Below are 27958 nucleotides of genomic sequence, written 5' to 3'. Positions count from 1 at the left end.
GGATGGCCCTACGATACGCCGCCTCCTTCTCATGGCCCCCCTTCTATATACATCCGCGCCACGTTGTAATATCCCCCCCCCCCATCGCCGCCATCTTTGCCGCGTTGACGCCCATGTTAAGACTGACATGGCTTCTCAACAGCTACGTTGGGGTTCAACATGGAATTAGAATGCTACGCCTAGGGTCCTCGGGCAAATGACATGTGAAAGCACCTTAGGTCCACGAGGCATCATGAACTCCCATGCTGTAGAGTCTCTGTTGCAAAATTTGTACCATTCATTTATCTTCGACTATTCGAAGGACGTTCGTTGCCTTCCGCAAGAGCAAACATGCCTACGTAGGTCTAATGCAATTCTAGTGACACACAACATTGACATAACCATGACCAAACCATGGGAAGAAACGATTCGAAGTTTGCCTTCCAACTCCTCCCTCTCAACGACCTTGTTCCCGTTGCCCTCACCATCGAGTCAGAAAGACCTTGAAGCAGTGGTATCGATCGCATTGCCACGCCGTTAAGTGCGCGAAAGTTGAGATTGCCTCCCTCCCCGTCCTGACACCGAAACTGCAGCCACCGAATAAGATTGTCGTGAGCTCATTCGTAGGCAGCCGTAGAAAAAGAAAGAAGAAAGAAAACCGTTGAAGCCTTGGCCTCGCCCCACTCCATTGCTGGATTCCTGCTTCCCTATACTCCCAAACGCCACGAAAATATGCTTGCACAAGCCGAAAATTTCACACCGCCGATTCGATGGAGAATTACTTGAAGAGACTTCGCAGATCCAGAAGTCTCTGCCGGGCCGCTTCGCTCTTGTCGAAAACTCTCTCCTTCCGGTCCATGCTGAGGGTCGCCAACTTGTTCTTCTTCTCCTGCAGTTCGAGCATCTTCTCCTCGAAGCTGTTTCTCATAATGTAGCGAACTGTTCGAACCGGTCGCTTCTGGCCAAGACGGTGAACACGGTCAATGGCCTGAGCTTCGGCCGCGGGGTTATACTGAGGCTCCATCACATAGACGCTGCTACCTGCTGTCAGGTTCAGGCCAAGGCCACCAGCAGTGATCGATACTAGGATCACGTGAACAGAGTGGTCTTCCCGGAAACTATCCATCGCCTGAGTTCGAGCGATACGGGTCATGCTGCCATCCAGTCTGACGTACGTCACACCGACATTGTCAAGAGCCATTTGGATCAAGTCAAGGTGAGAGGTCCACGTGGAAAACACCACCGATTTGTACGGCGGCTCATCGGGGTTCGCATCGCTGTCAGCCTTTGACTTGAGCAGGTCCTCGACCAGTGCCCTCGTCTTCGTGTGCGGACCTGTATACTTTCCAAAGCTCTTGCGGCCGTTCGTCGCAGTCTTCTCCTTGGCAGGACCCTCGTGCTCCACCTTGAGTCGAGATCGACGAATGTCAACGTAGGCAGGCTTGATCACAGCGGAACAGATGGGGCAAGGTCCCATGGCCTGGCCGGGAGGGAGCAGTCGTCTAGCTTGTTCCTTAACACCCTTAATGCAGGAACCGCAGATGATGTGGAAGCAAGGCGTCATGTAACCAAGAATGTCTTCCTGTCCCTCAGACTCGATGCTAGCGTCGTCGTTGGATCCTAGTTTCTTCGAGCAGGCGCTGCAAGCATCCGAGTTCGTCTCCTGCATGAGCTCAAACATCTCGTATGCTTTCCGATCCGACAAGCCGGGCTTTTTGTCCTCATCTTCGCTATCAAGGTCAATAGCCATGTCAGCTGTCATGCCCTGCAAAGCCTCTAAATCTTCCTGATTCAAGAGATCCTTGCCGTGTGCACAGAGGAGTCGAAGTCGGAGAATGGATCGAAGAATGTGGATGTAGGTGTGACCGCCCAACGCTTTCTGTACGCCGTTGCCAGCAAGCACCTTGACGCGATCTTGAGCGTTCTTCTCGAAGAGATTGTAAACCTCGCGCTCCTCGTCTGTGAAGTCGAGCTTGACAATGTGGTCGCTTCGGGGCGGAAGGTTGATCTTGTCCTTCAACCGGCGGAGTGTGACACTGTCAACAAGCACGCGGAGTTTCGGAACAATCTCCGTGTCACAAGCCTTGAAGGGGTCCACGATGAAACGGTTGAACTTGTTGCGGTCGTCAAATGGCTTCAACCGGACAAACTGAAGGAGAGCGGCCAGGTCCTCGAGTCGGTTCTGCACGGGCGTGCCAGTCACAGCCCAGCGACGGGCGGCCTGAAGACGAACAATGGCCTTGAACTGCAGAGTCGCGACTTCGCGAATCATGTGTGCCTCATCCAGCACGATTCGGAACCAACCGATCTCCTCCAACGGATACTTGCCAGACTTCCGCTTGCTGCGAGCGCCTAGCTCACTAGAGACAGAGCCATACGTGGTGATGACCAAATCAAAGTCGGCCAACTTCTCGACATCTTTGATTCTATTCGAACCGTGATAGATATAGTAGCTGATCTCACCCGGCGCGATGTGCTGCTTGATCTGCTCTTCCCAGTTCGTGACCGTACTCAAGGGACACACGAGCAATGTAGCCCTGGCGTTCTTTGCGATGCCTGTCAGGGGCAGGGAGCTCGAAGCCGTTGCCTTGCCTCCAGCTTTCTGGGGTGGCATCTCGGGCTGGACTGGAGTGCGACCTGCCCATTCCTTGGCCTCATCCAACGAGCTGGCAATGAGGGAGAGGATACTGAGGGTCTTTCCCAAGCCCATCATATCGGCGAGCAAACCGCCGTGGGTGTCTGCGGGGAGAGTCCGCTCTTGGTGGCCGGTGATGACGTTGTAGTAGAACTTCTGTCCAGTGGGCCCGATTTTGAGTTGCCACATGGACCCCTTTACTCGTTCTTCGGCCGTCGATTCCTTTTCTCTCGCAGTCATGAAATAGAGGCCTTGTTTCTGATGCTTCAGTAACTCTGTGATGACGATAGGAGCTGGGTCCATTTCAGGAAGCTCATCGGTCTTGCCCATAGAGTCAAAGACGCCCATCACGTCTGATCTGATCTCTTCGACGGTGCGCGGGGTGGGGTTAGTGTAATAGGTAGACGAGGAGTGATTGTTGTACTGGGCGAGAGCTCCGGCCAGGTTTCTGGCACCAGGTGCTGGGTTAGGCTTGTTGTCGGTATGAACATTCTCATATCTGACGCCTTTGTCAACTCTATTGGGATGGCGCAGAATAATCTTGAATCTCTCAAAGTGCTTGCCCACGGCCTTGACGAATCTGTACTGGCCGTACAGTGTCATTTCCACGGGATAGGATCTCGATATCGCCTGGCCCGGCTGCTCATCCGCTTGCTTTCTACGCGCAGGAATCTTGCAATCGGTCCGGAGGCGCACGTTGGAGTCCAGCAGGGGAACGAGAGCATTGGCTGTATTGGCATCCACATTTCCAATGATATCGCGCGTGTAGTCGTATGCCTGGATCTTTTTGGTTGAATCCCCGATTATTCGCTTCAGAACGATCTTAACGGGTGGCATGAAGTCGGCTCCGAAGATGCTCTGCGTGCCCGGTTTGGCGGAAGGAACCTTGTGGCAGTCGAGGAAGCCGGTGAGCATGCCGTAACAGACCTCTTCGGTTGCGGGGTCCTCCACCATGACCAAATCGTCGCCCTCCTCAGTCAAGTCCACAGTCTGGGTAGACACCTTGGAATTCTCCTTCTTGCCTTCGTCTTGCTTTTCCTTCACATAGGCGCCAAGCATTCCGCTACCGGCAGGTCCCATCTTCTTCTTGTTGCTGTCGGCGTCAGACTCGGGGTCGGGGGTATCGAATTTTCGGCGCTTTGGCAGTGGCGCCGCAGCGCGATCCTGAACGTCGTTCATCCTCTCGATCATGTTGGCCATCCCGTATGGTGAAATGCCGCCGTCGTTCACGGGAGTTGAAGCGCCCGAGGTGAAGCTGGGTGTCAGAGACTCGCTCGTCGTGTCGTTGGGACTCGCGAATTGGAATACAACAGGGTTGTTGGTGGCGTTATGATTTCCCGGAGTAGATCGGTTCGCCAAGTGCTGAGGTTTGGGTGAATTGCGCCTCGAGGCAGCATTCGAAGCAGCGTAGGATCGAGGGTTCAGCAATGTTTGCGCATTCCACGACTGTGTTTGCGGCTGGGCGTTGATGTAATTTGCTCGGCCTTTTTGGAGGAAAGGTTGTAAGTATTTGGAGGTCCCATATTCATGGGCAGAAAGAGGCTGTGGTTTTGACAGAGGTTGACAGAGGGAAAGAGCAGTCGACCTAGGGCTTGGAGGGGTAGGAAGCCGATCCATGGCGGGGCTCACTCACCATTTGACCCGTTTGGTGATGCCATGGCTGCGTCTCAATACCAGCGTCTATTTGTTATTGTTCTTGTTGTTACTGCCGTGAAGGAGGTGCTGTAGCTTGCACACGGAGGGTGGGCTTCAGTAGAGCAGTCTGAGAGGGGTGGTTGCGATCATCACAAACGAGAGCGAGAGATGTGGAGTAGCTGTTTGATATGGGCGTGACAATGAAGAGTGGTATTGTAGATAAGTCGACCCCAAATCCAGGAAATATGTGAAAGAAGTGGCAGAAGCAGCCAGCAAGGCTTGGAATAACGAGTGTCGCTCAAGGGCATAGATTGAAGGCAGCGACGATGCAGATGGTGAGAGGAGAGGTGGTGGTGAGGAAGGCGCAAGGCTATATTGCGTCTGAGAAGTTGGTCCGGGGGGGTTGATGAGAGAGAGGGTGATATTAGAAGAGTCACTCCCGCAATGGTGAGCCGTCGAGTGAGTGAGTCGAGTCCACCTGAGGTGATATGAGGTGAGGGTACTTTGGGCAGGCTCAGCCAGGATCCAGAAACACACAAGAGACGTAGGCGGAGAAGGTGGATGACGCGAGAAGTCGGGGGAAAAAGGAGGCCAAAGGTCGAGTCAAGTCTGACGCCTATTCACAAGTGTCGTTTGTTCCATATCATTGTTCTTGCCTCCTCATCAGAAATTCGTGTGGCGGTTGAAGAAAGTTCTTTACAGGAGCGGCGGCGGCGCAAGGCGAAATGAAGAAAGCACTTCAGAACGAAGAGACCAATACAATAATACCCCGGGCGGTGGATGGAAGCGCAGGCTAAAGGAGAAAAATAGAAAAGGAACCCCAGGTCGCGGTGAAGGTGGTGGTAGACTGTAGTAGTAGTGGTGGTGGTCGTGGAGGTAGGTAGTGTTAGGAAAAAAAAAAAGTGAAGGTAGGCGCGGCACATGGAATGTGGTGCAGCCAGTTGGCTGCAGCCTTCTTGCAGCTGAGGTCACTCCCACTGCTCCCTGAGTTCCCTCCGCCTCTTGCAGCGGGGCACCTGCAGTGGAGACCCTCTGTTGATTCCCGATTTCCGATTAGCTACCTGGAAACTTCACATCCTCACGTGGCCACCCTTTACCATCTGTGCACCCCACTTTCTACCATCTCGGCCCAAGCCTCTCCCACTCCCCCCTCTATCTACCTACCTTACTCCGTACCTACCAGAGGTAACTAGGGAGGTACCTCCTCTCTCTCTTACACTCAGAGGCAGCCTGTGAAAGGGTGCATGGTCACTTGACCAAACAACTTTTTTTCTTTCTTGTCATTTGTATGTATCATGATGGATGTTCCTAATCAGGCATATCCTATTTACCAAGCCTGCCTTACCTGCCTTACCACAGTGTCACCCGAATCTACCGGGAAGAATACATTTTATTACACACTCCTTAGTATTCATCAACACCACCTAAACAGTCAGCGTCACCACCTCCCAATCCGAGACCCGGCTATTAGTCCTACTCAAACCTGAATGTTTGAATCTTTTGGTGGTAGTGCCTCGCGTGCGCCCCAAGATAACGCGCCTGGCCCATCTTTGACGTGGGGTCCCCTACTCGCGGGCTGTTTTCAAGTGCTGCCCACCCTCTTCAGTACAAGCCATTTTAGATCGCTCTCACCCCACTACCAGCCGGACAATGGGACATGATACTGGACTTCCACACCCATTCTCTCAATCTGCCCAACCGGGTCGGTTTTACCGTGGCCCTGGATGCCTCGATGGTTGTCTTGTGTTGATCTGAGTTGTCCAAGACATTTCCTTCGTGGCAAGGTCTCATCGGCGTGCTTATAAACTCCCAACGACCAAACGACTAGCGCCAGGATTCCCGAGAGTATTGCGTAGTAGTCCATAGCACACCGCAAAAATCCCATGTGAGCGGTTGCGTGATGGGCTTGTAAAGAGATGTTGCCTGCTTCTCTTATTTAGTCCATTTTGTTGGGCTTCCTTTCATAGTTCTCCCCCTGTTCGCATACTCCCATATCAGCTGACCATCAGACTCCAACGGATTGATCCACCTTCTTGTGTGCCTGCTCAACAAGCAAGAGCCGAGGCAGCTGATCCTTGGGCTGGAACATTTCCTTGGTTATGGTATGTGTTCGGCTCCGGCTCCGAGTCCTGTGTCGGCGGCGTCGGGGTGGGGCCTGCTGGCGGTCAGGCGACCTAGACCGAGAGGGGCTCTGGCTTCGTCGCCGCTCCAGCAGGACGACGCGGAGGAGACGCTTCCTCATGGGAGACACATCCGTGCTCGGCATGCCGACGGCGACGGCGGCGGCGGTGGCTCGTGAAGAGGCTCTCGACGATACCGGCGTCGGCGAGGTTGATCGCCGACGGGGTCGACCCCGGAGCGTGCTGGACTCGCCCGTGCCGCCGTAATGAGTGGCCTCTAGGTCACATCTCGTGAGGCTGCGGTGCCTCTTGCGGCCGCGGAGAGGATCTGATTCGGGAGGAAAGGGGCTCGACGTTACCGAGCGAAGTTTGGCAATTGTTTCTAGGTGGGAGGTCATGTTCATTACCGAAATATTGATCACAGGTGAGCTGATGGAGACTAGTGTAATCGTTTTTGATGTAGAAGTCACATATGGGAATGTAACCTGAGCTGCTGTGGAAGAAGAAACTGGGAGGGTGGAGCGGGTTGAAGACTTGATAAAGAACCCCCAATACTGCGGAAAGTAACTAAGCAAGAAGAGGAGAGCAAATCACGAGGTGATTGGAAGATGTGCGCCGGGCGTAGCAGAGGATTTTGACCTGATCGGGATCTCGCAACACACCGAGAGGCTTGACGTATGAAGATCATTCGGGTTAGACGGGTCGCTTCAATCGTCCAAACCCGCAAGCAAATAATGATAAGGATCTGTCAGTCTGCAAGGGGGGGAGCAGGCTTGATCAATCACCCAAAACTTACACGATGCGGGGATCAAGAAAGCAGTTGGGACTGGATTGGTCAGGTCGTACAATCCTACCTACGCAATGAAAACGGACCCTTGGCCCGGGACGATCAAGTAAGAAGGCCGCCCATCGAAAGGTCGGGTGATGAATCGAACCAATTCGCGGGGGAGGAGGAGGAGGCGGAGGAGGAAGAGAACCAGCGTGCCGTGTGGGTGGGGTCCATGGGCTGCAACCCGAGAGTTTGGGGGGAAGTCTGGGGTGACAGCCGTGACATTTTATTCGACTGAGGAACAGAACTACCAGTAGCTTGGCCACTTGGCTAGGAAAGGCCGATATGACTTTTGGGTGTGCAGTCGACGGCTTTTGTCCATCCTGCCCCGGCATGTCTGGTTGCCTGCAAAGCCGTTATTAGATCGAGGATGGGGATTTGAAGTGGTTGATCAGAATGCCATCCATGGCTGGCTGGTTCAATTTTAATACAGACTATTTAGTCTGCCAATCACGCCTGCTGGCTATTCTCTTTTCTTACACAAGTTCCAACGACGAGCATCATCCCTCGTAGGTTATTGTGTCAAGTCGGCATGAAGACGCCCAAAGTTGGCCGCCTGTGTCTCACTTTAGAATGGCACCGCCGCTCTCAGACTGTTGTCTCCCCAGTTCACTGGCTTTGGTCAACGTTTGGCAAGTGTCCGGCCTGGAATCAGCTGACCCGGACGGGACCAACTCGTATTTGCTGACAGCAGTTGCAAATGAGATTGTAAGGTACGGACGGGCAACTCTTCCTCCAATTCGCATGCAACGTCTGTAGGTCCTTGAAGCGTCTGAGCAGCTACCTTAGTCACTTCTGCCATGGAGCATCCCAATCAGAAGAGAGCACCTTAACGTTGCTTCCTGGCAGATTTGCCTTGAAGGTATTACCTAAACTTGGGTTGAGCCGGGTAAACACTGCACCCGTTCCGTGTACCCCAATCACCGGCCCAAGCACTAGCACGGGGAAGCTCGGAGGCAAGGGGCCGAATGCCCTGTGCTGAACCGCTACTTACCGCTATGGACGCGTAGAACTGACTACCTCGGTGCCTCTCAGGCGGTCTAGAACTCAAAGCAAGCAGTAAGGTAAGGTACCTTTGAGAAGGTACCAGGGTGACAGCAGCACCAGTTGCACCCCAATGACAGCATCGCGGTCCGCCGAAACCACGGGTTCCTAACGACACATGCTCGACGACGCGACTCGCCGAGAAATTGCTCTGTGTCTGCCACCATCACGAGCACCACTCCAGCCCTACCATTCTACTACCCTCTTTTGCTTTCATCGCCAACTTGCTGCCTGTTGTCTCCCTGACGCTACCTTTGTTTCTACAGTGCCATCTTTTTTTTTTCTTCTTCTCTTTTCTCCCTGCTGAGGGTTAGACTTCGTGGCTTCCTCCATTCTTAGGCCAAGATTCCGCATTCCCTTTGCTAGCACGATTATCGCACCCGAACGGAGATACAGCCGACCCAGCAGCATTCAAGCCCTCTCGATCGCGAGTCTCATCGAATCTTCTGCAAACCAACCCACATGGCTCTGACTTCCGGCTCTGCCTTTGCTCGATAATTACCTCGCCCTTTCCCTCGCCGAGACAGTCCCTTCATCCCTGCCTCCAAGTCCACGATGCCTCGATCTCGACCCCCGACGACGGGCTACGAGCGCCTCGCTCAAGCCGATGCCCTCTCCTCCGACTCCGAAGACGACGATCCTCTCACCCAGTCATATGCCTCCCTCCAGCCGGCCTCGGCCCCTCGCTTCGCACCCATCACGCAACCGCGGCCCCGTTCGGGCATGACAACCCCCAAACCTGTGATCGCCGGCCCTTCCAGACCTAAGAATCGCCGTCGCGGCGGCAGTAACTCTGGTGTCGACATAAAAGCCATCAACGCTCGACTAGAACGATGGGCCGATGAGATTGCCAGCCGGTTCAAGCGCACAAAGGGGCGCGGCAAGACTGGTGATGATGAACATCTCGAGATTCATCATTCAGTATTCCAAGCCCCCGAGGGTGTCCGACCCATTACCCCCGAAGGGCTGGCTGCGCCGCAAGATGTCATGTCCAAGTCGCAGTTCGAACAGATCGTGGGCAGCGTCAGGCAGGCCATCCTTCAAGGAACACATCCTCGAATGATCGCACAGGGAAGCTCCGGCAGTTACTTTGCCCGGAATACGGAGGGCAAGGTCGTGGGTGTTTTCAAGCCCAAGGACGAGGAGCCGTACGCGGCCGGCAACCCCAAGTGGAACAAATGGATCCATCGGAACCTGTTCCCTTGTTGCTTTGGGCGAGCATGGTATGATAGTGTACATTCCATTTAGGAGGTCCATGGCTAATCGCATCGCAGTCTGATTCCCAACCTTTCATATGTCAGCGAAGCGGCGGCATACACATTAGACTGCCAACTGCGCACCCACATGGTGCCTTACACCGACGTCGTCTGGTTATCCTCAAAATCCTTCCACTACCCGTTCTGGGACCGCCGCAGCTTCTACAGAAAGCAAAAACCGCTTCCAGAAAAACCCGGAAGCTTCCAGGTCTTCCTGAAAGGTTTCAAAGACGCCAATGTGTTCCTGAGAGAACACCCATGGCCAGACCAGTACTGGTCCGGCTTCAGGACGAACGATCCACACCGCAAGCGTAGGAGAAGGTGGGCAGACAACTGTCGACCAAGCAGTGCAGCAGCTTTAGATGACATTGAGAGTGACGATGAAGGTAGCCGGGAACGACTACCACCAGGTCCTGACAACTTCGTGTGGACCGAATCTTTGAAACAGTCGTTCCGCGAAGAGCTTGAAAAGCTGGTCATTCTGGACTACATGATGCGCAACACTGATCGTGGTCTGGACAACTGGATGATCAAGGTGGACTGGAGCACACAACAAGTGTCAATCGTGTCGGAGCCGCTTCAAATGAACACGGAAACCGGTTCATCAGAGAGCGGCCCTCGCCCGGTGGACTTGAACCAGCGGCCTACAGCAGAAAGCCGCTCGTCGTACCCCTACAGGACGCAACAACCAATGAAGGCATCTAGTCCCAATCCAAGCACACAAGATCCTAAGATAACGATTGGTGCTATCGACAACTCACTCTCCTGGCCCTGGAAACATCCCGACGCATGGCGAAGGTATGTGCCTCCCCCAGAAACTCCACGTGTCCTCTGCGATTTGCTTTGTGTAAACAGTAATGCGTGTGGAAAGGAATGCTAATCACTTATATCACACAGCTTCCCTTTTGGCTGGCTTTTTCTTCCCGTTGACCTGATTGGACGGCCGTTCTCGCAGAAGACGCGAGATCACTTCCTCCCCCTCCTGACCTCAACACACTGGTGGAGCCAGACACAACTGGCGTTACGGAAAGTATTCCAACTGGATCCCGACTTTCAGGAAAAGATGTTTGCTCGGCAGATCGCGGTCATGAAGGGCCAAGCATGGAACGTGGTAGAGACGCTCAAGACACCGGATCACGGTCCTCTAGAGCTCACACGGCGCGCCAAGGTCTGCGTTTGGGACGATCTCGTTGACGTGCCAGTTGCCGTGCCCATGCGGGTAACGTCCGCCGAGATGATGCGCGACGCAGAGCTCCGACGCTCCATTGACGAGGGCGACATTGGCCAGGCCAACACGTCTGCTGCACCTACCCACCGCGTGGACGAGGACCTGCTCGGCTTCGCTAGCCCCCCGGCCGACATGCCTCATCCGGGCAGGTTTGAGCTTGCCCTAAGCCCGACGGGCGAGGGAGCCCAGTCACCGGACGAGACGTCCATGAGCGGTTCGGGTATACTGGCGTCATCTGCACCGCTAGGCAGTAAGGACGCATCGATGCAGCGGCCCAGGTTCTCGGGACAATCGCACCGAGAGAGCTACCATGGCACGCGCGCCCTCAACATGTATTCTCCCGCTCGTCAGCAGTCTCAGCAGCAGCAGCAGCAGCAACGGCGATACTCTTTCGCGACTGCGGCCGGACGGCGTAATAGCGGCAGCATCGCGCAGCACCTGTATGGCTCGCGCCGGAGCATGGAAGATTATGATGAAGAAGACGACGTCGAGGAGGGAGACCTGGGCTATGCGGCCGCCGAGGGCATGGAGGGCAACCAACGCAAGGTTATTGTGGAGAGGCTGGAGCCGGTGAAAGCCAGGAACCCGGTTTTCACCTGCTGGTGATCCACTCCATCCACTCCCGGGGGGAGGGGGGGCTGCATCGAGCAAAACGTTACGGGGGGGGGGCGGCGGCGGCGGCGGCGGCACGGAGTTGGAGAGGTGTTGGAGCTGGGTTATCGGTTGGTGGGGTCGCTTTCTGCCTCTCTCTCTCTCTCTTGCTCCGCCTGCCGTTGTCCCATGCAAGGGAAGGTGTCCCGGGGTGGAGAGGAGGGGGAGGAGGAGTCGAGGAAGCGGCGTTTTCCCCCCTCTTCTTACTCCTTCTTTTATTTGTTTTATTCCCACTTGCTTGCTTTGGGGCAGTTATTACATTAACCACCGAGGACGAAATAGGGGAGTAGCCGGGGAGGGGAGTTTGTTGGGTTCATTTTCGGATCGTGTGTCTAGAATAGTTGACGAACCCCCTCCTACTCCTCCTTCCTCCCATCCCAACCCATCCTCCTGCGCGTCAGCACAGAAGAAGAAGAGAGGAGAAATCATGATACACATGGCATTCGGTGGCGTTTCTCGTGCATTCATCCCTTGACTTGGCGTGGCTGGGCCGTATGACGGTATGAGAGAAAGAGAGAGTGAGAGAGAGAGAGAGAGACAACGAGTTTGGGAACGAGACACGAAACGAAAGGCGTACAACAGCACAAGACATGATGAGGGAGGACACACACACACACACACACGATGACAACACGACACAATCATCACACAACACGCGAGGGAGAAGAGGAGACGTGGGTCCAACAGGCCGCAGAGTCAGACCCATGGAACAGCAAAGGGGAGAACAGGACTCTAGGGGAGCACACATCGTGAGAAAGAACAAGGCTTGAAGGGGGGATAGGCGACAGATGTGAGAAGAAGACGAAGGAAGAAGGAAAAGCAAAGAAAAGGGGAGGCTAGCTATGGGCCGTGAATTGAGAGGGGAGCGAGACAGAGAGAGAGAGAGAAGGGGTGGGCAGCATAACCGCAGCAGTTGTATCCGTACCTACATGGCTATTACCTTACTGTTGCATTTGATGGTCCTTTTTTTTCCTTTTTGCGGGAGGTTGGAAAGAGGGTAAGGGGAAAAAATAGGGCGCATGCAAATGACCTTTTTCGGCAACTAGAAAAAAAAAGGTCCCTTTTTTTCTTGGGTGTAATCAGGCAAGGATTTCCAACTTGGCCTTGTCACCTTAGACCTACCTATCGGTACCGTTTTCGCGCGCCCATCCGGTTCAGGGGATGGGAAGAGGGAGGGGGCTTATGCGCCAACCGGCGTGTTCTCGTAATTCCAAACATGGTACCAAAAGAAGAAGGGGAAAAGAAGCAAAAATACAGAGAGGACTTACCCATAGAAAGAGCCCAAGTGTTAATAGCACGGCCAGAGGCTGCGAGACACCTTGTAATGACACAATCTTGCAGGACGAGGACGAAAAGAGACAATGCAAGATGCCACTAGAATAGGAAGTGACTACTCAAGTTGCACAACAGCAGGCCTGGTTGACTGTTGGGACGATGGCGGTCCACTCTCGACGAGTTGCGAGTTGCGCCACGGGCTGTCTTTCCTGTAGAGGTTGACCAAGGCCATTTGAGGCTTGCTAAAGGTAGGTATTCGAATCCTCTCGAGGTTGTCATCCATCGGTCATCAGTTGTGGTCCAAAGTCACGTTTCACGGAGAAAGGAGATGGCGGTAGCGGCGCGGCCGCTTCCCTTGGTCGTTGCTGGCCTGGAGGGCCGTACATATGTGTGTGTGTGTGTGTGTGTGTGTGTGAGTGCCAGGGTACCGCCCAGCCCGTGATCTGTGCGCGCAAGAATAATATTATAGGAGGGGTGGGCGTCGGTATTACATCCAAATTCCGCATCGTCGGTAGATGGCAGAAGAGATGAAAGAGGAAAAGTCGATTCATGTGCCCATGACCGCAGTAAAGCCGCAGTCGCAGCCGCAGCCGCAGCCGCACCTTTCATCTCCTCCCCTACGAAAACCTGGTAAAGAGAACGCAGGAGGTAGGACTCGCCGGCTCATAGGACCGGCACCGCGCGCTCCATGCCTTTTCAGAAAGTCAGCTCGCAACACCATGGTCTTCTAGAAGCATTATGCCCCCCCGTCCTAATGAAACGACAGAGACCTGGTCCTTGGATTTGTTCTCCGTAGAACCGGGGGCCATTGGTGGACGATTGGATCGTAGATGGCAGGTAACGCCGCTCGTCATCCAGGATTCAGTAATAGGGGGGAAGCTCAGCTGGGTATCTTTGTATCGCAGTGTCATGGTATTAGTCCGTAAGCTGTGCACCTCTGGTCCCGTCAGCAAGACGGGGGTCGTAGGGGGCCGGTTGGCATCGATAAGGGGGACGATTATGCCCCAGCATCCCGTCCTATTGGAACCCGAGAGTACGGTTCTGTTCAAGAGGAAAATGAAGACGGAGGAACCAGCAGGGTGCTTGCCGACTAGGGTTCCCTGCTGGCGGGAATGAATGTGACTCCTCATCGACAGCCAACTCATCTCCCCCCTCTTTGCATGGGAAGAAGACAAGCCGTTGGACGAGAGAAGGAGAAGCAGACCACCGGCCCAATTTCTCTCATATCGGGTAAAGCGAGTTGTGGAATACTGTTGTACGTACCAAGGTACGGATACGCAGATGCATGGTCCGCAGCCGTGCAGACGAGAGGCCACAGTCAACGGCCGCCAAGTCACGCTGCTTTCCATTTCCTCTCCAGACTCTTGCTTGTCCTCATCAGACTCGTCCAAGTTGAGTGGCTGGGAAGGATTATTACACACAGGAGCAACCTATAGAGAGATGGGTCGAATGCTCCCCTCTGACGTGCATCATCTCTGACAGGCTAATCTCTTGCCTGAATCCCCGATGCGAAGGAGTGGCATGCGTCAGTCGATGAACAACAGCCACCTCTACTTGGGTAGCTGCTCGGTAACCGCATGCGCAAAGAAACCATTTCGTTCGAGTTGCCGAGTTATGGATTGCAGCCCTGCTCCGAACTCCATTCCGTGATCACTTGCTGGGTAGGGCGGTGGCTACCCAGCAAGCCGTAGGCGTCAATTTGCCAATTGCTTGTCGTGCAGCATCCCGGCCGTCACGATATATTGGGAGTCGCCTTATAGCCGGTCTTGCTTGTTGCAATGACATCGTCTCCCACATTCGGGATCGCCTCCGGACCATCCGCACAGCATACTCGGCAACGCCATATTCCCAATCTGCAGCCTTTCGTACGGCCGCGGCCAAAGAGCTCAGGTAGGTCTATATCGAGGCCGGACACGTCTGTCGTACCGCTCGTCTTGACGTCAATGATGAAGGGTCAGGACCGCGTTGGGATGGTGAGTTGCCTGGTGCCCAGCAAAACCACAGTATGTCGTCGTCTCAAAAAGTCTCTCTCTCTTTGCTTTTTTACCCGTCCGCCATGCAATGCACTGAACCCGTTGGTGCAAGGGTTGCAGAGTGCAGCGAGTACGTGGCCGCTGTGGACAGGCATGGTGCTCCCAAGCACCAGGATGTGGTTTCCTCCGACAAGGAAGGGTTGTCGACCCTCGCTCCTCGGTTCCCAAATAGCTGGAACCAGGAGAGTTTTGTGGCTCGCGTCATCGCGCCCTCTCCCGAAACTCCACTGTCCGAGCCAGCGGCAACCTGGTCAGCCAGGCCAGGCTCTTCTCTGTGTTAGTTTCAAACCTGCAGAGCGGCCCGCCGAGGGGTTCGTTCGTTGAATTGGCCCAGCCAATTTCTTCTTCCAACCTTCATCAAAACCATCCCCGCTCAAGAAACATTGTTGGCTTGTCCTCCGGGAGCTCTACTTCCAAAAGTGCGACTCGCCTGCCAAACAATTAGTCCAGGGTCAGAAGGGATGAGATGCTTGAGAAAAGTGACCCAGAAAGGGAGTGCCATAATTAAACCTTCATCAGCACGTACCCGAATACGCCAATGTGTCAAGAAGCGCAGCAACACAACCCACCAGCCAAAAGTCATGCCCCTACCTATATTTTGCAGACCGTTGCCTGTCCCGTGCATATTGTACCGCCATCCGACCGAATTATTACCATCATGGTCTCGGAGAGGTGGTGTGGTGGAGGCCTGAGGTCGCAGGAGCCAGGCATGCGTGCTGAGCAGAGTAAAGATCGATGTTTCTGTCCGAGGCGCCCGTCTCCTCCCTTTGGCCGTTGTCGTGAGGTACGGGCCTGGCGCGGGTCTCACTTTTGCTGGCATCAGTGCAGATGATTGTCTGCTTTGTGTGTGAGGATCAGACCATGAACTCCGCCTTTGGTCGCTGCCCGGCTGCATATGATCCTAGCCTGCTTAATGCCAGACAGGTAAAGAAGCATGACTGTATTTTCCGTCTTCTTATCGTACGAGATGATTTGGCTCGGACGAGGTAGCAATCGCTTCGCAACTGCGTGCTCGTGGCCTTCCTTCTTCTATTCGTTTTCGGGCCGTACAAGTCGCCAATGAGCCTAATGACACAGAAGGATCCAAGTCCGTGTTCTCGGGAAATATCAGCAAGTGGAAATCACGGAGTTATCGCGAGAGACAGCAGAAGTGGCGCCAACGTGATCCCTAGTTCGACTCTGTATCCTATCGGGAGTTGTGCAACGCTGCTTTAGCTCGACTTCCCACCACCTGTAGCTGCTGTGTCTTCAAGTTCAAGCCAACGACCGGTTCCTTGGGACATGGGAACCGCCGGAATTTGATTATAGCTCCGCGTGCGATGGGAGCGGATCGGCCATGTAACCCCTCCTTTGAGCAATGCTCCTTTTCAACGCGAGGTAGGGGGAGGGGGTGATCAGGAAACAAGGGATGGAGAGCCGTGTTTGCTGAAGAGCTTCCCATTGCCTGGGCACTGGCGGGAGGGTTACAGCAGGAATTCGTATGTTGGGCCCAGTACTCGGGCCATGCAGTTGGTCTCAAGACAACATCCACCACTAGGCTTTGTCGTGGGTGTGGGTGCTCTGATTGTAGCAGCAAGCACCGGTATATTCGCCCGACTCTGGGGTGGCGGCGGTGAGCCGCTCAAAGAAGCTCAAAAAGCTCATTGTCCTGGGTAAACAGAGAAGCCACATCCGACCCTTTCGCAGCCTTGTGGGATGTTGGTCTGTGATGGTGCGTCCCGCTAGACAACAACCAGGCCGTTCAGGAAGACAACCGTCTACCTGGCTTCCGGAACAGCCTCTGAAGGGAAGCTACGGTTAACGGGATCCATGGATCTGGCGACTGGTAAAAGCGGTGTCCAAGTTGCTAGGATGGGCTGGGACCCGCTGCCACACTCGCCCTATGCCACTCACTGGCCTGGGATTAGCACGTCTTGGTTGTCTGCCGGCTCCATTCTCGAATTTTCGTGTGTACAGGGGGGTCCGGGGCCAGCAATAACAGCAGAGGACATATCCATGTCACCCGAAGACTGCCTCGTCCGCACCGCACCGCGTACCAAAGAGTACCGAACAGGCTCCCAACTTTTCTAGTGTAGGTCGTGGTGTACTAACCCAAGATCGACAGCGACGTCGTGGGGTGTAGAAAACAATGGCCGGCCAATGTCGAGTACCCTTCGACTTGACCGTTGTCTCCACCTCCGACGTAGTAGGCAGTTAATTTTATGTCTATTAGACACGACTGCCGCCTTCGTGAATACCCCTGTGATCCGGATATGGCTCCTTTGACGGACTTTCGGGTTTCGTCTGTGGGCAGTGCTTGAGAACTAGTCCTTGTCTTCCGTCCCGTCCTGGAAACCTAGGAACAGTGCCTCGTTGGAGCAACGTAACCACCACATACAAGCTCTTGTTCATCCCAATATCGAATCCCAAGGCAGACTTTGGACGAAAGACACTCATCCTAATCGAACTTGTCCGTAAGAAGAATCATTCTATTGTGGTTGTCGACATGGCAAGGTATTGCAGGAACTCTTCTCCTCTCGCGCAGGATTCCTTTGATCGCTAAACCGCTGCCAGTGATCCACAGACAGTTCCCTTGGATAACGCCTTCCTGGAAACCATCACGTATCAAGGTAGAGAATACCAACGATACGCAGTTGACAGTGGAGCATACTTCGCGCCGATAGACGAGGTAGGAGACATGTCGCCCCTGAAGACACCTTGCCTTGCTGAGTGTCTTTTTTCAAACCGACTATAGGACGAAGTTGAACGCTTGCAAATGATGCATGTCGTACTCTCCATAGTATTCGAAAATCGCCTCCTTTTCCCACCCATCAACAGACCCCGGCGAATTCTTGAGTGCGGCTTCGGAGCCGGCGACTGGGCTATCGACGTTGCACAACAACACCAGAACTGCGAGGTATGTATTGGAAGTACCCAAGTCTTTTCCCTTTCGCGGCTGTACAATAATCGGCATCCATCCCTTTGACGCGTTTTGTCGGTGGTGCTGGGATGGCCGAGCCCGCAAGCCGGCTGCATCCATCGTCAACGCGTCATGCGGTCGTCTCCCTCTTCTGCCTCTGTTTACGTGTAGCATACTTCATGCTCTGTGGCCGAGCAGAAACTCCTTCTCTTTGCTGCATCGATACCATGATGATGAGTGGATGGAATGAACTCGTCGCCTCGCTGTTCCGGTTGCCGTTCCGGTTGCCGTAGCGTTAGCAGTGCTGATTTTGTCCGATAGGTAGTAGCCATCGATATCTGCCCGCACATCTGGCCCGACGAAAGCCAGACGCCAACGAACCTGAATCTGCAAGTCGATGACCTGAACAGCAGGTACGTTCCCTGGCGAGTTTCGGCCGGAGACTGAAGTTCCCCTGGCCCAACTGACTCGGCCTAGATTTACCTTTCCATCGAACCACTTCGACCTTGTACATAGCCAGATGATGGTAGGCGGTATCCACTCAAATCGATGGCGAGATTATCTTCGAGACATTCATCGCGTACTTCGACCAGGCGGCTGGTGTCAAATGGTGGAGATATACTTCAATGCGCAGTCAGACAACGGAACGTTGACTCAAAGTAGGTCGGATCTCCCCAAGGCGCTGAACCCCTCCACTGATCGCCTGCTTCGTCAGATCACGCCCTTCGTAGGTGGTCGAGACGATACTTGGATAGCATGCAACCATACAAGGATCCCAGGGCGCCAATGCAGATGCAAAGTTGGATGCAAAGCGCTGGATTCGACTCGGTGGAAACCCAAATGATCCCTCTCCCGACTTGCGGCTGGTCGAATGGTATTCAAACCTTGAAACCGGAATGCAGACATTTTAACCTGATTTTTTACTAGACCCGAGGCAGCACCAAATCGGCGTGGCTAATAGAGAAAATGTGAGGAGGATGCTTTCATCTCTGGCGATGTATCCCATGACAGAGTTTCGAGGGTAAGGGGACTTTCGTTTCCCGTTCTTTGCAGTCTGCAACGCCAAGTCCGGATCAATTTCAACTGACTGTGGCACTGTAGGATGACATCCCAAGAGTTCCAAGTCTTGGTGGCTCAAGCAAGGAGCGAGGCCGATAACCCGGCGTTCAGGGTGAGCTCCCATTCATCCACAAAGTGCGTCTTCTCTGTGGAAATGTCTGCTAACGTCAAGGTTCGGCTCAGGCGTATTTTCCAATGTAAGTGGCTGCCCACTCATCCAGCCGCCCAAGCCCTTAGTAATACTGACGTTTCTGGGCATCAAGGTACGTTTGTATAGGACGAAAGCCTCGTCGTTGAGACGAGCAGAGAAGGCCATATAACGATGTTGCTTTCCAGAGCGATTGATGTGTGGCGGCGTAGAGCGTTGTTTCCCAGCGAGGATTTTGATGGGCATTTTGGACAAGGATTACGATAATGACCATGTGACGGCAGCAAATACCCCGTGTCTAGCTCGCAATCCTATTTGATCAAATCTCTGTTATAGTGTTTATTTTTTGTATTCTTCTTTGGCGGTGGTTGTCAAGGATTGTATGATGGAATTGTGAGAGTACAGATGAAATTGCCTTGTCTATACGCATGCCGTTGTTGGATCTCGAAAGGCACTCGTCGATAATGTGGGATCAGACAAGTGGTGTACGAAGCGAAACGCAAGGCTTTTGTTGCATCGGAAAGGGCGTGGACTCGACTCGTTCCCTGGCTGGTCATCGTGATCGAAGAGGGCTGAAACTGAGAAGGAGGAACCAATTGTCGATGACCAGAAGACAACACAAATGAGGCGGGGAGAACGAAGATAAGTGATGTGGATCAGCGAGGATGTAGTTCCTTTTGTCTCGGGATGAACGGCACTTCATACAAGTCAGACGTGGAAGAGTATTTGCCTTGAGCAGACAAGGTCTGGGTGTTGAAAGCAAAAGGGATGGACTTGTAGTTGAAAGAGGGTGAGGCGCATGTGGAGAGCGGCGGAAGCTAAGGCAAGTGCCTTATTGGTGGTGGCGGGAAAGAAGAGATGGGAAAGACGATGGCGGCTGCCCATGTCCATGTTTAGGAAGGTACCTACTTACTTTACGAGGTCGGCAAGGTGAGTAGGTACTGTACAATGTATACCTGGCGGGCGTGAACATATAGTCAGGTAAGGCCAGGATGGTGGTGATGAACCCCCCCCGCGTTGATGGATTCGGAATGGGACGTCTTGGAGGTGGAAGAAGTGAACGGGAACTTGGAAGGCTCAAGGAGGGAGGGCAAGGAGTGTGTCAGTACGAGTCCTTGTTCGACGGAGTACTTCCCTACTTTATTGTCCGCTGCTGCTGTTTTATTTGTTCCATGTTGGGTTAGATTGGAGGGAGGCAAGACGCCAGGCCTTGCCCAGGAACGCAAGAGGTCTGCAATCTGCATGGTTTTTTACTCGCTACCGTCTCCTCGGGTTCTCGGTGAGGACCGAGGTGGACTGCAGATGAACAACTCACGTCACATTGAGCCTGCACAATCTCTCTCTCTCTCTCTCTCACACAACACACCTACGGAGTACACGCAAGTTACAACGCCACTACGGATACCAATACAGCTGGGCACATCGAACCCATGTCACAATGGAAGGGAATGGACTGTCGAGTCGCGTCTTGACTCTTGCGTTCTTGACAAAGAGGGAATCCGAATCCACTTTCATCTGAAGATAGATAATTTTCCTGGCGCCATGCCACATTTGCGGCCTCCGCACTTGCTGCCGCCCTCACAAGTTCCACGCCAGCGTCCACGCCGGCATCCACGCCAGTTCCCACGCCGGTGAGTGCCCAGAGCCCTTGTGCCATCTAGGTTCCCCGGCTTCGGAAACTTCCTCCCTAGCATCATCAGGGGGCACAGACATTTCGGCTGACGATTCCTTCTTGACCCAGAAGTTGCTGGGGCAGAGACTAAAGTATACTACTACGTATGCACCAAGCACGGAGTGCGGATACCGGTACTGCCCCTGGTATGCCACGATGCCAGGAACATTAACTGAAGCTGTCACGATGATGAAGCATGCAACGGTCAAACTTTCTATGCATGTTGATCAGATGGACGCACAACCCCCCCCCCTCCCCTTCCAGCTTGGCTGGCAGATTGACCACCCGGCCGAATCGACATTGGTGGCAGCTGCTGGAACTTGCGAACCTGGAGCCCCCGGTGGATGTGATATCGGGAAGCTTTTGCGGATGCCCCGACCCTTGTTTTCCTGCAGCTCCCCTGATCTTCGGCACATCAGGTGATTTGGGCCCCGGGAATTGCCTAGGCTTCACATTGCTTCACAAAACCTCCAACTGATCCGCGAGCTGTCACCAACACGGCCATCGACGGACCGCGTACCCCCTATTTATGCGTGTTCCAATGGATTGGAGCTTGGAAGTTGGAACACCCACAAGGTTTCCCTCAACGCATACATAAATGTGTGCGGCTGATTGTGTCATCCGAACCACCAGGCCTCCATGTGGCATGGGCCTGTCAATCTGGCATCTGGAATCTTCAGCCAATATGACACCCCTCAAAAGTGTAGAATGCGAGGGAACTACTGCCAATAGTGTGTCCAATATGTCAAACACTTTTATTCAACGGCCCCCCCACCAATGCATCCTCACGGACGCTACTCCCAGACACTGGTGCCACTTCGCGCCACCTGTAGAGGAGAGGGTCCGGGGGATGTTCCTGCTGCCGTGGACCTGGCCAGAACAGCCAACTGCTGCTGGCCAATGAGAAGCTGTGCCGAACATTTATGCATTGGAGAGCTCCCAGCAATGGAACTTTTTTTTCTGGACTGCAACTGAGAGGCGGACAAACTTGACGACGACATTGTCCCGCTACCCAACTACCTAGCTGTCTGAACGACCGACACAAAGACCGTCCAACTGAGAAACATCCACTCATCTCCCACGATCACCAAAGCCCAGGCACACGAAAGCCCTCCTCCCCTCTACTCACCATGGCTTCCCGAAACTCGGTCCGCCTCTTCCAAGCCCTCCGGCCAATGGTGCCGGGCCGGGCCACCCCCCTCCGGACGACGATCCGCCTCTACTCCGATGCCACGCCGGTCACACCCAAGCTCCTAGCCACCCTCAAGACCGACCTCAAGACCGCCATGCGCGCAAAGGACGCGCCCCGCCTCTCCGTCCTCCGCTCCGTCCTCTCCGCCACCAACAACGCCGCCAAGACAGACAGCCCCATCGCGACCGACGCCCAGCTCGTCGCCCTCCTCCGCAAGACCCAGCGCGCCACCCAGGACGCCGCCACCCAGTTCCGCGCCGCCGGCCGCGACGACCTCGCCGATAAGGAGGATACCCAGGCCAAGGTTATGGCCGAGTACATTGCCAGCAGCGGCGTCGTCACCGTCACCGAGGCCGACGTCCGCGTCCTCATCCAAAAGGCCGTTGAGGATTCCGTCGCCGCGGGCAAGACCGGCCTCGGCGAGGTCATGAAGCTCATCAACAAGGCTACCCAGGACAAGGACCTCGAGGTGGAGAAGAAGCGCGTGGCAGAGCTCGTCAAGGAAGCCATCAAGAAGGAGTAGAAGGGGGGAGAGAGAGAGGGTTTCCGAGCTGTGTTTGCTGTTAAAAACAAGAAACATGTACCAATCTGTACCAATAACGTCGTGTATAATACCTGTATACCCCCCCCAAAAACGAAATTCTGGCGGATGAAGAAGAATGGGCGAGCTGGGGAGAAGGGAAACATCTCTTCTCTTGAATGATACTTGGACGAATGAAATAATGTTACACTACTCGTGGCCACGGCGCAATATGTGAAAGTGAGCTTGGAAAACCAGCATTATGGGAGTCTGGATAATGTGTCAACATATAGATAGGCTTGGGTACTAAAAGGTGCAAAGCACCCAGTCAATGGCATTGGTATCTGTCTAGCAAAGTCCGGCCGCCTTTTCTCTGTCTCTCACACATACACCACTCACACAGGCTTTTTGCAAGTAGTTGTAACTGCTCGTCCTCGCTCTTCTTCTCATCTCCGTACCTTACGCCCCCAATAAAACGCCGTCAAAACGCCTGCGAAGCCATGCGCCATGCCATGAATCTCTGTATTTTGAAACATAAAGACGTCCTTCAGGAGGGGGGGTATACGTCGGGTTTACGCAACACTGTCGTCCTCGTTCCTCAACCCCGCATACTCAGTCCCCTGATTCGCCGTGCTCAATCTCGCGCAGAGACTCAACAGGACAACCGTCTCCGTCGCGGCGTAGTGGTTCAGCGCGTCGAGCAGGATCTGGAGGTGTCTGCTGAAATTGCCCTCCCACTTCTTCATGATCTCAAAGAGGTTACTCACGCGGGCCTCTTGCTCGGCGGCACTCACACCACCGCCTGCCGAGGATGTCGAATCGTTGTGTGAGGTGCCCGCCCCTGGGCCTGACGAGGGCTTCTGCGTCCTGACGGCCTGGAAGGCGCGCCACTGGTCTGCCGTCATGTTGGGCGGGCGTGTGGTGCCCGATAAGTCTGGGTCGGCTTTTTCTAGCTCGCGGGAGAGCCAGTTGGAGTAGGTGGCAAAGACTGTGCAGGTTTGCATAAGTTTGGAGTGGATCTGTCCGAGGTTTGTAAGTAAGCTTGAAGACTGATTCACGCACGCGCGAGATTAAACAACGGCCAGTAAGACAGAGAGAGAACATACCCTGAGAAGCTTGCTGTTGGTGAGCATGCACTCCTTCAAGCACGTATCCAAGAAATCCACATGGTCCTGCATCAACTCGTCCACCGTCCGCGTTGGCGTCGTGCCCCCGGCCGCCGCGGCCTCCTGGCCTTCCTCACCGACTTTCAACCGGGACATGAACTTTGCCCAGTTGGGCTCAATGACCTCAGCCGTGCAAAAGTATAGCAGCTGCTGCACAAAGACGAGCATGCGCGCGCGCAGCGTCCACACGCGGCGCTTCCAGATCTCGAGGCCGCGCGAGGAGCTCTTGTGCGACCACGTCAGGCCCGAAGTCTGCGAGTACCACGTAGTCGAGAGCTGGGACTCGAGATAGCGCAGCGACAAGAGGTACCGGAACAGCGCCTGGTACCGCCACACAGTCTTGCGGCTGATGACAAGAGAGACAGGGAAGGGGACGGTGTAGTCGAGCTGGAGGGACGTGAAGCCGATGGCGTTCTTGTCGTTCTCGATAGGCTGCTGGTTCGCGAGCGGCTGCAGCGTCTCGCCCTGCTCAATACCCGTGATGTTGACGACCCGCTGCAGGGATTTGACGAGCGTGATCTCGTTCATCTCCACCTTGACATCCTCCTTGAAAGGGTCCAGCGAGACGACGCTGCCCGGCTGGCGCAGCACCAGGTCGAGCAGGGACTGCAGCTTGCCGGTGTTGACGGACTTAACAGGCTTCCGCAGCTCGGATGTGCCAAGCTCGAGGAAGTAGGAAAAGTAGTCGGACGGGTCCAGGAAGAAGTAGTGCTTCAGCGACCGCAGTCTCATGGGCAGCGAGTGCGTCGTGAGCAGCAGCTGCATAAGGGACTCGTTGGCGTGCGCGTACGCATTGTTGACGTTCTCCAGGAAGCGGCTGTCGTCAAACGACGTGGGGACGTCCTGGACGACCTTGCTCACGTCTACGCCACCACATTCCCTGACGACATTGAGGTACTTGCCCGCCAATAAGACCTTGTCCTTGACACCTTCCAATTGAGGGGGGATATCGTGCTCCCGGATCGTATACCGTCGCTCCCAGTATTCGTCCGTGTAGTCCTGCTCCAGCCGTTCTCTCCGAATGCTCTTTTGCTCCTTGACCAGGAACTCGGCATGCGCGTCGTTGATACTGCCGTGGTGCAGCCACTCGTTGAGCATCACCATGTACGGCCTACTGGCGTCGCGCAGCAGCGAAGTCAGCAGCGCGCGCGCAGCCGGGTCTCCGGACATGGACTCGAGCCTCTTTGTAATGAGACCCAGCACAACGCCGCCTTTGCAAATCTTCTTCCCCGAGCCCGGGGCGAGATCGCCACCCTCCCGCAGCGACTCGAGGATGTTCTCAAAGTCGTCTGCGCTGTCGCTTTCTTCTTCGTCATCGTCGTCTAGGAGCGCGTTTCTCTTGAGCAAGTCATGCGCTAGGGAGTATAGATGTGACATCATCTTGCTTGTCGGTAATGTGTGAATGTTCAAAACGTGGAGAGTAAAAGTCTCGTTGGTTAGGAACTGTGTCTCCAGCTGCGCAATCATGATGAGGTAGTCATGTAAAAACTTCCTGATGGAGGCGCAAAGCGCGTGATTCACGGCGCCAAACTCGTCCCTACTCTGCACGTCGACGAACATCTCAAGGGCCGAGTAGTACGTCGCCATCTTCAGCATCGACAGTGTGAGGTCCTGCAGACTAGGGTCCAGGCCCGGCAGTATCCTGAACGTGGGCCCCGACAGCCGGTCCCTCTCCTCGTGCGGGTTGTACGTCTTTGCAAAGCGGATGTATTGCCCCTCGTAGCCCATGAAGACGAAGAGGAGATCCTCCAGTATCACGGCCTCTTGCGCCTCGAGAGACAGCTCGTTCAGCGGTTTCGGTTGCTGAGGCTGCGGCGCCTGTGCTGCCAACGGCGGTATTGATATTCGACACGCCAGGGGAGCCGATGTGTGAGGTAGTAGCGTCGCCTCTGGATTCCAGGGTGCTGCAATGCCGTTCAGTCAGACGCCGAACACTCTCTAACATCAACGGAACCACGCAGAACTCACCTTGCGGGGCGTCAACCTTGGCCTCCTTGGGCTTCGCCTCAGCCGTCCGCGACTTGGCCTCGCCGCTCTTCCCCTTTTCGCCTCCGCCTCTCACGGGGCTCCTCGTCCGCTGCGTCATGGTCTCGCGCTCCGTCACATACGTCCTCTCCGTCCGCCTCTCCTCCACACGTCTGTCATCGTGCATCCTGCTCGTAGCCCTGGGATTCCCCGACGCAGATCTCTTGTGCGCATTGCCCCCAGGGGAAGCCTCCCTCTCCCCTCTCTCGCGCTGCTGGTGGTGGTCTCGCTCTCGTTCACGTTCACGCTCCCGCGGCCTTTCTCGTTCCCTCTCTCGTTGTCGCGCATCGCTTCTCTCACTGCGCTCGCTCTTGAAGCTCGTCTGCCCGCTACCGGTGCCCGTACCGCTGGCCGCTGCGCCTGCTGCGTTCATGCGCGCCGTTCTTGAGGGTCGTTCCTGGTCGACGCCGGCAGCTGAGCCGTTTGCGCGCCGCTCATGGGTAGAGACCCTGGTGGTGCCGGACGACATGTCGCCGACTGCATCTGAATTGTGGAAGACTGGTGGTTGTTCCCATGAAAAGGCGTCGACTCGGCCGCGGTAGATTGAGAGGGGGAATTGGTGGTATTTCGGAGGAAAGTCGTTGTTTGGTCGTGTGGTGTGTGGTCTTTGTCTCTCTGCCCCTCTATCACGGAGTCGCAGTCCTACACTCCGCGTGTGGGTTGGGCTGGCTCGCTGCGTAGGTACGGTACCTTAAGGTAGCTAGGTACTCAGGCACTCTAACGCGGTAAAGGACCATTAATGTCAAGCGCGTCTAGTCGGAAAATCCTGGCGTGTTGTTGACCCCGGTCCCGGATGTGGTGTACCTCCCCTGGAATATTCCGGGTTTAGCGTGACGGCAGGTGTTGGAGGGGGACCCGGGAGTGACCAAGATGACCAATCATAAAGCTTCCACTCAAAGAACAGGGGGGCAGTAGGTAGACCGTAGGCGTGCCTGGGGCCCGGTCGCTGTCGGTTCCAATTGCTGCTGGGCCACACCCCCGTGCCCCCCAAAGGGAACCTGGCACACTGGAAGCTTACCCAGGTGGTGAGGTGCGGCTGCGTATTCGTAGGCTAGGTGCTTGCCTAACCACGCCTGCCATCTCAGCCTTCCACCGTCACCGTTTGTTACCTGGACCTTCCCCCAAGCTCCCCCTCCATCCATCCACACCTCAATCCAAACCACTCAGCATCCACGCAATCCCCGAACCACGACAACCTCAACCCGACGACGGCCCAAGCCATTGAACCTCCCGGTCCGAATACCCCTCATTTCCTCTAGGAACTACACACACACATCACCGCCAAGATGTTTATGGCAAGATCTGAATACGGTAAAGCACCCAAACCATCCAAATCACCCAAACCAAGCAACCCAGCTTCTCCCCTCCCATCCCTCCTTCGAACCTCCCCCCTCCCAGGAAAGCTGTCTCGTCTAACAAATAAACCCCTTCCAACCCAATAGACCGAGGAATCAACACCTTCTCCCCAGAAGGCCGCCTCTTCCAAGTCGAATACTCCCTCGAGGCAATCAAGCTCGGCTCCACGGCCATCGGCGTCGCCACTGCAGAGGGCGTCGTCCTCGGCGTCGAGAAGCGCGTCACCTCGACCCTGCTCGAGACGTCCTCCGTCGAGAAGATCGTCGAGATTGACCGCCACATTGGCTGCGCTATGTCCGGCCTCCAGGCCGACGCCCGCTCCATGGTCGAGCACGCCCGCGTAGAGTCCCAGTCTCACTCCTTCAACTACAACGAGCCCCTCCGCGTCGAGTCGTGCACCCAGGCCATCTGCGACCTCGCCCTTCGCTTCGGCGAGGGCGCCGAGGGCGAGGAGACCATCATGTCCCGCCCCTTTGGCGTCGCCCTCCTCATCGCCGGCTACGACGAGGACGGCCCCCAGCTCTTCCACGCTGAGCCTAGTGGTACCTTTTACCGCTACGACGCCAAGGCCATCGGTTCCGGCTCCGAGGGTGCGCAGGCTGAGTTGCAGAACGAGTACCACAAGGTGAGTCCTTTTCTCTCCCGCTTGGAGTTCCAGAGTGACACAGTGCTAACATCCTCCATAGTCCCTGTCAATTACGGATGCCGAGACATTGGTGCTCAAGACGCTCAAGCAGGTCATGGAGGAGAAGCTCGATTCGAAAAACGTCCAGCTCGCAAGCGTAACGAAGGAGAAGGGCTTCAGAATATACACAGACGAGGAGATGGCCGCTGTGGTGGAGAGGCTGCCTGCGAACTAAGGGGGAACCCCCGTGGTGTTTGCAAGATGATCTAGGGTGTAACTTGTCTCGGTCTCGGCGACTCGAGGAAAGAGAAAGAATAAACTCAGGCCGGGGTGGGCGAGGGAGAGAACGCGAAGAAAAGAGAGAAAGCAAGAGACCCAGAAAGCACCCGATTACGAAACTTTGGAACCTGATGTCTAGACGAATTTTCCCCCTCGAGAACTGTATCATTATTGTACTCAACGTGACGATGGCTCCGTTCTCTGAATCTCATCCATGGTGGTGACGCTGTGAATGGGCATATTGTATTTACAAAACGTACGACTATGACCTCTCTCCAAGACGTTGTCTGAGGTGCGCCTGCAACCGCTGTCACGCGTACGCTCACGCTCAC

At 54.9% G+C, this 27958-nt stretch overlaps 10 protein-coding genes across 10 annotated transcripts; 5 read left to right on the top strand and 5 right to left on the bottom strand.

Moving 5' to 3' along the window:
- Positions 1 to 757: 757 nt before the first annotated feature.
- Positions 758 to 4272, bottom strand: BDP55DRAFT_723383 (SNF2 family domain-containing protein; the record flags this gene model as incomplete). Its single annotated transcript, XM_060578742.1, has 2 exons — positions 758 to 4098; positions 4248 to 4272. 2 exons carry the CDS (start codon positions 4270 to 4272, stop codon positions 758 to 760), a joined length of 3366 nt encoding a protein of 1121 aa, XP_060435489.1.
- Positions 4273 to 6254: 1982 nt separating this feature from the next.
- BDP55DRAFT_626432 (uncharacterized protein) lies at positions 6255 to 6767 on the bottom strand (the record flags this gene model as incomplete). The annotated part of the gene is made up of 1 exon (XM_060571629.1): positions 6255 to 6767. The coding sequence occupies one exon, from the start codon at positions 6765 to 6767 to the stop codon at positions 6255 to 6257; it is 513 nt and encodes a 170-aa protein (XP_060435488.1).
- A 2030-nt stretch (positions 6768 to 8797) lies between these two features.
- BDP55DRAFT_571708 (phosphatidylinositol 3) lies at positions 8798 to 11386 on the top strand (the record flags this gene model as incomplete). The annotated part of the gene is made up of 3 exons (XM_060570749.1): positions 8798 to 9465; positions 9517 to 10296; positions 10396 to 11386. 3 exons carry the CDS (start codon positions 8798 to 8800, stop codon positions 11330 to 11332), a joined length of 2385 nt encoding a protein of 794 aa, XP_060435487.1. The 3' UTR covers positions 11333 to 11386.
- A 1792-nt stretch (positions 11387 to 13178) lies between these two features.
- Positions 13179 to 14216, bottom strand: BDP55DRAFT_205305 (uncharacterized protein). The gene has a single exon (XM_060565962.1). The coding sequence runs from the start codon at positions 13999 to 14001 to the stop codon at positions 13357 to 13359; it is 645 nt and encodes a 214-aa protein (XP_060435486.1). The 5' UTR covers positions 14002 to 14216; the 3' UTR covers positions 13179 to 13356.
- A 441-nt stretch (positions 14217 to 14657) lies between these two features.
- On the top strand, positions 14658 to 14966 carry BDP55DRAFT_626430 (uncharacterized protein; the record flags this gene model as incomplete). Its single annotated transcript, XM_060571628.1, has 1 exon — positions 14658 to 14966. One exon carries the CDS (start codon positions 14658 to 14660, stop codon positions 14964 to 14966), a length of 309 nt encoding a protein of 102 aa, XP_060435485.1.
- A 1997-nt stretch (positions 14967 to 16963) lies between these two features.
- On the top strand, positions 16964 to 19080 carry BDP55DRAFT_205466 (UMTA methyltransferase). The gene is made up of 10 exons (XM_060565964.1): positions 16964 to 17178; positions 17239 to 17353; positions 17420 to 17581; positions 17906 to 17997; positions 18062 to 18243; positions 18300 to 18458; positions 18512 to 18605; positions 18686 to 18755; positions 18827 to 18840; positions 18907 to 19080. The coding sequence occupies exons 1-10, from the start codon at positions 17171 to 17173 to the stop codon at positions 18938 to 18940; spliced, it is 930 nt and encodes a 309-aa protein (XP_060435484.1). The 5' UTR covers positions 16964 to 17170; the 3' UTR covers positions 18941 to 19080.
- Positions 19081 to 20369: 1289 nt separating this feature from the next.
- Positions 20370 to 20764, bottom strand: BDP55DRAFT_723380 (uncharacterized protein; the record flags this gene model as incomplete). The annotated part of the gene is made up of 2 exons (XM_060578741.1): positions 20370 to 20677; positions 20746 to 20764. 2 exons carry the CDS (start codon positions 20762 to 20764, stop codon positions 20370 to 20372), a joined length of 327 nt encoding a protein of 108 aa, XP_060435483.1.
- An 829-nt stretch (positions 20765 to 21593) lies between these two features.
- BDP55DRAFT_723379 (Yqey-like protein-domain-containing protein) lies at positions 21594 to 22178 on the top strand (the record flags this gene model as incomplete). Its single annotated transcript, XM_060578740.1, has 1 exon — positions 21594 to 22178. The coding sequence occupies one exon, from the start codon at positions 21594 to 21596 to the stop codon at positions 22176 to 22178; it is 585 nt and encodes a 194-aa protein (XP_060435482.1).
- Positions 22179 to 22747: 569 nt separating this feature from the next.
- On the bottom strand, positions 22748 to 25835 carry BDP55DRAFT_626428 (Spc97/Spc98 family protein; the record flags this gene model as incomplete). Its single annotated transcript, XM_060571627.1, has 3 exons — positions 22748 to 23194; positions 23282 to 25245; positions 25310 to 25835. The coding sequence occupies 3 exons, from the start codon at positions 25833 to 25835 to the stop codon at positions 22748 to 22750; spliced, it is 2937 nt and encodes a 978-aa protein (XP_060435481.1).
- Positions 25836 to 26652: 817 nt separating this feature from the next.
- Positions 26653 to 27582, top strand: BDP55DRAFT_723377 (proteasome A-type and B-type; the record flags this gene model as incomplete). Its single annotated transcript, XM_060578739.1, has 3 exons — positions 26653 to 26677; positions 26809 to 27347; positions 27409 to 27582. The coding sequence occupies 3 exons, from the start codon at positions 26653 to 26655 to the stop codon at positions 27580 to 27582; spliced, it is 738 nt and encodes a 245-aa protein (XP_060435480.1).
- Between the last annotated feature and the right edge of the window lie 376 nt (positions 27583 to 27958).

The sequence above is a fragment of the Colletotrichum godetiae genome (assembly GCF_030913485.1).
Source record: "Colletotrichum godetiae strain CBS 193.32 chromosome Unknown BDP55scaffold_3, whole genome shotgun sequence".
NCBI classification, from domain to species: domain Eukaryota; kingdom Fungi; phylum Ascomycota; class Sordariomycetes; order Glomerellales; family Glomerellaceae; genus Colletotrichum; species Colletotrichum godetiae.
The sequence above is the reverse complement of the archived record's forward strand: the minus strand, read 5'-3'. Positions and strand labels throughout refer to the sequence as shown.

Excerpts from the sequence above, each read along its gene's own strand:
- BDP55DRAFT_205305 (XM_060565962.1), bottom strand. The coding sequence starts at position 14,001 with ATGGAAAGCAGCGTGACTTGGCGGCCGTTGACTGTGGCCTCTCGTCTG.
- BDP55DRAFT_205466 (XM_060565964.1), top strand. Across the intron at positions 17,998-18,061 it reads GTCGATGACCTGAACAGCAG|ATTTACCTTTCCATCGAACC; the intron begins GTACGTTCCCTG and ends GACTCGGCCTAG. Across the intron at positions 18,244-18,299 it reads CAACGGAACGTTGACTCAAA|ATCACGCCCTTCGTAGGTGG; the intron begins GTAGGTCGGATC and ends CTGCTTCGTCAG.